Here is a 7,464-nt window from a genome sequence, read left to right as displayed (position 1 = left end):
TGCGCGTGACGTCAATGGTTGAAACGGAAGTATTCGGACACATTGTATCCAATACAAAAAGCTCTGTTTTCATCTCAAAATTCCACAGTATTCTGGACATCTGTGTTGGTGAATCTTTTGCAATTTGTTTAATGAACAATGGAGACTGCAAAGAAGAAAGCTGTAGGTGGGATCAGTGTATTAGCGGCAGGCTGCAGCAACACAACCAGGAGGACTTTGACTTGGATAGCAGACGCGCTATCCGACGCTAGCCGCCGACCGCATCGATGATCGGGTGAAGTCCTTCGTTGCGCCGTTGATCGCTGGAACGCAGGTGAGCACGGGTGTTGATGAGCAGATGAGGGCTGGCTGCCGTAGGTGGATAGCTAATGTTTTTAGCATAGCTCTGTGAGGTCCCGTAGTTAAGTTAGCTTCAATGGCGTCGTTAGCAACAGCATTGTTAAGCTTCGCCAGGCTGGAAAGCATTAACTGTGTAGTTACATGTCCATGGTTTAATAGTATTGTTGATTTTCTGTCTATCCTTCCAGTCAGGGGTTTATTTCTTTTGTTTCTATCTGCAGTTAAGCCCGATGCTATCACGTTAGCTCCGTAGCTAAAGTGCTTCGCCGATGTATTGTCGTGGAGGTAAAAGTCACTGTGAATGTCCATTTCGCGTTCTCGACTCTCATTTTCAAGAGGATATAGTATCCGAGGTGGTTTAAAATACAAATCCGTGATCCACAATAGAAAAAGGAGAAAGTGTGGAATCCAATGAGCCCTTTTACCTAAGTTACGGTCAGAGCGAAAAAAGATACGTCCTGCACTGCACTCTAGTCCTTCACTCTCACGTTCCTCATCCACAAATCTTTCATCTTGGCTCAAATTAATGGGGTAATCGTCGCTTTCTCGGTCCGAATCGCTCTCGCTGCATTGTAAACAATGGGGAAATGTGAGGAGCCTTTCAACCTGTGACGTCACGCTACTTCCGGTACAGGCAAGGCTTTTTTTTATTAGCGACCAAAAGTTGCGAACTTTATCGTCGTTGTTCTCTACTAAATCCTTTCAGCAAAAATATGGCAATATCGCGAAATGATCAAGTATGACACATAGAATGGATCTGCTATCCCCGTTTAAATAAATAAATAAAAATTCAGTAGGCCTTTAATGTGCATTTATTAGAGAGGAAGGTTTTTGGTAAGCATATGTTTCCTAAAATATGCATTGAGCTGTATAGCGGCTGTATAGAGTGGGTGTTATCCGATTACTCGATTAATCAAACAAACGAATCAAACCACATAAACGAGGAGGCAGGCCACATAAAATAAGGTGGCGGACAACATAAAATGATAAAGTGAGCCACTTAAAATAGTGTGGCGGACCACATGAATGAGGTGGTAAACCACTTTAAATGATGTGATGGTCCAAATCTGTCCCTTAGGGCTTGAGTTTGACACCTGTGCTGTACAGTGTCATACACAAACAATATGTCCCCATAGTAGAAAACAATGCCAGGCCCGGGTGTGCTATTATAAAAAACATATTTGTCCTAAAGGCCATTCAAGAACCCTCATGTGTGTTTTCTTAGGCATGAGGGATTTCCTTTCCGGCAGATTCTAATCACTCTTTCATGTTAGGCTCACAGGTCAACCTGAGCAAACTCCTTTTTTCTGCATCCGGAACATAAAAGCAAAAACATGCTCAAGTGTTTAACACCAGAGGCATATCTGTCTGCACCTGAGCACGCCTGACACAAACATCAACAACACCCGCCATGCACGTAAACACAAGGCTTGGCACTCCTTTGGGGAAGATAAATAAACACCAGCTCAGAAATATTCATCACGTGTGTGTGCAGAAACTTCACACACTCACTCAGTCATTTGTCAGGTACAAACTCCAGAGTGTCAAATATTTTGGTACTTGACGCATGTTACCTGTTAACATGCTAACGTTTGGATGCTAGTTCTTTTTTGGGTACTCACCTTAGTCATATTTTGTTACTTGATGCACGTTAATGTTAGCATGCTAGCATTTTAAACACATTTTTCAGGTCCAAACTCCAGAGTAATATATTTTAGTACTTGACGCATGTTACAGTTAGCATTTTAGCATGTTAACATTAGCTTTGTTTTTATTCTAATTTGTCAGGTATACGCATTAGTGTCACAATGTTTGGTATTTCACTAACGCTAACTGTTAGTATGCTAATGTTAGCACGTTAGCATAGTACAGTGCTCCGTTTTTTTAGCTCATTTTGCTGATATTTTTTGTTACTTGACACTACCCGGCCAGTGTGCTAACTGTTAGCATTTAGGTTTGGCTTTGGCTCATCAGCATTCACACAAAATTTCTACCAAAATTGCATTTTCTAGTTCTTTGAGAATAATATATACATTGTACTGGTTCTCAAGGTGAAAACTACCAAAATGGCCCTCGCATCTTTTGATTTGTCAGTCTGTGGCCCTCAGTGGAAAAATGTTGGGCACCCCTGAACTAAGGTGTTGCTCGTTTACTTCAGATGCTTCAGATGGGGTCCAAAGGTGTGATTTACATAACTAAGTCACTCCTCAAGGCACCCCTTTAAACATATTTTACGTGATTTATGTAACTATGGCAGGAGTGCCAAAGTGCGTAGCTAATTTTTTCAATCGATAGCATTCTAATATTAGCATGCTAGCTTTTTTGCTAATTTTGCAGGCATACACCACAGCGGTTAAATATTTTGTTAGTTGACGAATAATACCCGTTAGCATGCTAACATTAGTATGCTCGCTTATTTTCATCTAATTTTGTGAGTATGCACCTCAGTCATATTTTGATACGTTAGCATGTTAGCATTTTAAACGCATTTTTCAGGTCCAAACTCCAGGGGAACATATTCTGGTACTTGACGTATGTTACAGTTAGCATTTCAGCATTTTACCATTAGCTTTATATAAGCAGGTATACACCTCCGTGTCACATACTTTGGTATTGCACTAACACTAACGTTTAGCATGCTATTGTTAGAATGTTAACATGCTAGCTTTTTTAGCTCATTTGGTTGATTTTTGTTGTTACTTGACGCTATCTAGCCAGTGTGCTAACTGTTAGCATTTAATTTTGGTTTGGGCTTTTCAGCATTCACACGAAATTTCTACCAAAATTGTATTTTGTAGGTCTTCGAAAATAACGGTTTTGAAGGTGAAAACTACCAAAATAGCCGCCACATCCTTTTATTCGTTAGTCTTTGGCCCTAAGTGGATAAACTTTGGGCACCCCGGAACTAAGGTATTGCTATAGCTTCTTTACTTCAGATGCAAATTGTTCAGTAATACTAGCGGTGTTCCTCAAGGTTCAATCTTAGGTCCTCTCTTTCCATCATTCAGGCTATTTAACAGGTTCAAAAACTTGTGAGAAACTCACATTTTTGCAGCAGATTCTTAAAAACACCAAAGTGCGGTCATATAGATGATCTTTGACAAGCTTTTTTTGCCGAAGGTCCTAAAAACCAGCAGAACGCTCCTGTAACTGTAGCAAAATAAATAGAACCAAATCAAATGTCTACTGTAGAGGACGCTGGTTGTCCAAGAAAAAAAAATAAGACTATAGGGAGAAGTGGGGAAAAAGGTAGAATTATTAAATATTTAAATATTTTGTTAGTTGACAAATAATACCTGTTAGCATGCTAACATTAGTGTGCTCGCTTTTTTTCATCTAATTTTGTGGGTATTCACCTCAATCACATTTTGGTACTTGATGCGTGTTAACCTTAGCATGTTAGCATTTTAAACGCATTTTTCAATTCCAAACTCCAGGGTAACATATTTTGGTACTTGACACATGTTACAGTTAGCATTTCAGCATTTTACCATTAGTGTCACATGTTTTGGTATTGCACTAACACTGACTGATAGCATGCTATTGTTAGAATGTTAGCATGTTACAGAGCTGTTAACATGCTAGCTTTTTTAGCTCATTTGGCTGATATTTTTTGTTACAGACGATAAAATTTAGGGAGAGGTTGGAAAAAGAGGAGAATCATTAAATATTTTATTATTTTATTAGTTGACCAATAATACATTAGCATTAGCATGCTCGCTTTTTTTCATCTAATTTTGTGGGTATTCACCTCAGACATATTTTGGTACTTGATGCGCGTTACCGTTAGCATGTTCGCAATTTGAACACATTTTTCAGTCAAAACTCCACGGTAACATATATTGGTACTTGACACATGTTACAGTTAGCATTTTATTTAGCATTTTACCATTAGCTTTATACAAGCAGGTATACACTTCCGTGTCACATATTTTGGTATTGCACTAACGCTAACGGTTAGCATGCTATTGTTAGAATGTTAGCATGCTAGCTTTTGTAACCTATTTTTATGGACTTGCCTCTTTGTGATGTTAAAGTTCCTGTTATATAAGCTGTTATACAGTTGAGCTCTTATTTTGAAGCGGCAAAGAGCGGAAGTGGGGACACGTTGTGGTGGAGCGCAGTTTTGAAAGCAAACGAAATAAAGTGGTCCTCGTGTAAAACTGGAGCCTCCGTGTTTGCTATTTTGTAGTTTTATACAGTATAGGCGACATATATAAACCCTCGGTTACATTGGTGGCCGGCCGGCAGGAGGCCAAGGGGAAGATTCATGACACGTTGGGAAGACTATGTCTCCCGGCTGGCCTGGGAACACCTCGGGATCCCCCGGGAGGAGCTGGACGAAGTGGCTGGGGAGAGGGAAGTCTGTGCTTCCCTGCTTAGGCTGCTGCCCCCGCGACCCGACCTCGGATAAGCGGAAGAAAATGGATGGATGGATGTGGAATAAAAACGAGGACCACTTTATTTCGTTTGTTTTCAAAATCTCCGCTCCACCACAACGTGTCACCTCTTCCGCTCTTTGCGCCTTCAAAATAAGAGCTCAAGGCATACACTGTATAACAGCGTATAACAGGAACTTAACACCACAAAGAGGCGAGTCCATAAAAATAGGTTACACTTTTTTTTAGCTATCTAGCCAGTGTGCTAAATGTTAGCAAAATTCCTACCAAAATTGTATTTTGTAGTTCTTTGTAAATAATGGTTTTTGAAGGTGAAAACTACCAAAATGGCCGCCGCATCTTTTTTGATTTGTCAGTTTTTGGCCCTAAGTGGAAAAAGTTTGGGCACCCCGGAACCAAAGTGTTGTTGTAGCTTGTTTACTTCAGATGCACATTCTTTAGTAATACTCGTGGTGTCAAGTTTTTTAATGTTTTTTTTTTTTTTTAATTTAATGAAATAAATGTAGGACTCACCTTGATGAAGCTGCACGTCTTCTCCTCCTCCTCCTCCCCATGCTGGTGACGATCAGGCATCAGCAGGAAGTCTTCTTCACAGCACATGAGGCTCACACTGCATCCCATCCGAGCGGAAACGCGGTGCGCGGATCCAAACCCATTCACGGAAAGTTCCCCCCCTCCACTCCCACTCCCACTCCCACTCGCGGCTCCAATTAAATGACAATTGCGCTTTGGGGTCACGCCAAACGTGCCGCGGTGAGGCCGAACAACGCCGCTCCGAGTCCCGCACTTGTCTCCGAGGTGAAGCCCCTCGCTGTCAACTTTTAGATGGCCGACCACAGGTAGTAGTGGGTGGGCGGGTCCAGCCGTATGTCGACACTGCCGATACCGTGCGTAGTCTATGGTATCGGCATACGTTGATATTTTTGGCCAGTTCTTGTCGACAGGCACTTCTCAGACTAATTTAACGTCTCAGGATTACAAAGACAAAATGTAATCAAATGTAATAAATATTTAAATAAATACTTCAAGGGGGGTAATTATTTATTTATAATTTATACTAGTCTTCAAAATAAAATGGTGAATTAAATTGATGTAATTAAATCATTAAATACACCATTAAATTAATTGTTAATAAAATCAGGAAATGGTTAATTTAGCCATGAAATAAATATTCAAATCACAGGTGTCAAACTTCCGCATTAATTTATGTGGCCTGCCGCACCACTTTATTTTATGTGATATGCAACATTATTTTATGTGGTCCTGCCGCCATATTTCATGTGGCCCGCCGCGATAATTTATGTGATATGCCTCGTCATTCAAGATGGCCTGCCACATCATTTTAGGTGGTCCTGTCACAATATTTCATGTGGCTCCCTGCAATACTTTGTCCATCGCATCTTTTAAAGTGGCCCACATTATTTATGTGGTCCTGCCGCAATTTTTCAAATGGCCCGCTGCGATATTTTATGTCCACCGCTTCATTTAAAGTGGCCCACTTGATATGCTACTTCATTTAAAGTGGCCTGCCACATCATTTTAGGTGGTCCTGTCGCAATATTTCATGTGGCTCCCTGCAATACTTTATGCCCATCGCATCTTTTAAAGTGGCCCACCTCGTCATTTTATGTGATATGTCGCTTCATTTAAAGTGACCTGCCACATCGTTTTATGTGGTCCTGCCGCAATATATAATTGTTCGGCTCTGCCCCAATATTTCATGTGGCTCCCCGCCATACTTTATGTCCCTCACATCATTTAAAGTGGCCCACCTCATCATTTTATGTGGCCCGCTGCAATATTTCAAGTGGCCCGCCGCATAATTTAAATTGGCCCACCAAATCATTTTATGTGACATGTCGCTTTATTTTACGTAGCCTGACGCATTATTTTATGTGGTCCTGCTGCAATATTTCAAGTGGCTTGCCGCAATATTTTATGTCCGCCGCATCATTTAAATTTGCCCACCACATAATTTTATATGATATGCTTCATAATTTTAAGTGGCCTGCCACATCATTTTATGTGGTCCTGACGCAATATTTCATGTTTGGTTCCGCCCCAATATTTCATTTGGCTCGCCGCAATACTTTATGTCCATCGCATCAATTAAATTGACCCACCTTGCCATTTTATGTGACATGCCGATTCATTTTATGTAGCCCGCGGCATTATTTATGTGGTCCTGCCGCAATTTTTCAAATGGCCCGCCGTGATATTTTATGTCCACCGCATCATTTAAATTAGCCCACCACATCATTTTATGTGATATGCCACATCATTTAAAGTGGCACACCTCGTCATTTTATGTGACATGCCGTTTCATTTTATGTGGCCCGCTGTGATATTTTATGTCTGCCACATCATTAAAATTGGCCCACCACATTAATTTATGGGATATGCCGGATCATTTGAAGTGGCCTGCCACATCATTTTAGGTGATATGCCACATTATTTACCGTGACATACCGTATCATTCTATGTGGCCTGCCACCTTGTTTTATGTGGTCCTGTCGCAATATTTCATGTTTGGTTTCCGCCCCAATATTTCATGTGGCTCGCCGAAATACTTTATGTCCATCGCATCATTAAAAGTGGCCCACCTCATCATTCTTTGTGAGATGCTGCTTCATTCTACGTGGCCTTCCGCAATATTTTATGTCTGCCGTATCATTTAAATTGATCCACCACAGCATTTTATATGACGTGCGACATCATTTTATGT

At 40.8% G+C, this 7,464-nt stretch overlaps 1 protein-coding gene across 5 annotated transcripts in view; it reads right to left on the bottom strand.

Moving 5' to 3' along the window:
• tns1b (tensin 1b) overlaps positions 1–5,385 on the bottom strand; it is a 395,112-nt gene extending 389,727 nt beyond the window's left edge. For all 5 annotated transcript variants that reach the window (XM_062067553.1, XM_062067556.1, XM_062067557.1 and 2 more), the window contains exon 1: positions 5,253–5,385. In XM_062067553.1, coding sequence (XP_061923537.1) covers positions 5,253–5,360 — 108 coding nt within the window. In that variant the 5' untranslated portion in view covers positions 5,361–5,385. The remainder of the gene's footprint in view (positions 1–5,252) is intronic.
• Between the last annotated feature and the right edge of the window lie 2,079 nt (positions 5,386–7,464).

The sequence above is a fragment of the Entelurus aequoreus genome, linkage group LG13, assembly GCF_033978785.1.
Source record: "Entelurus aequoreus isolate RoL-2023_Sb linkage group LG13, RoL_Eaeq_v1.1, whole genome shotgun sequence".
Taxonomy (NCBI): domain Eukaryota; kingdom Metazoa; phylum Chordata; class Actinopteri; order Syngnathiformes; family Syngnathidae; genus Entelurus; species Entelurus aequoreus.
Note: the sequence above shows the minus strand (reverse complement) of the source record. Positions and strands in the feature narration are given on the sequence as shown.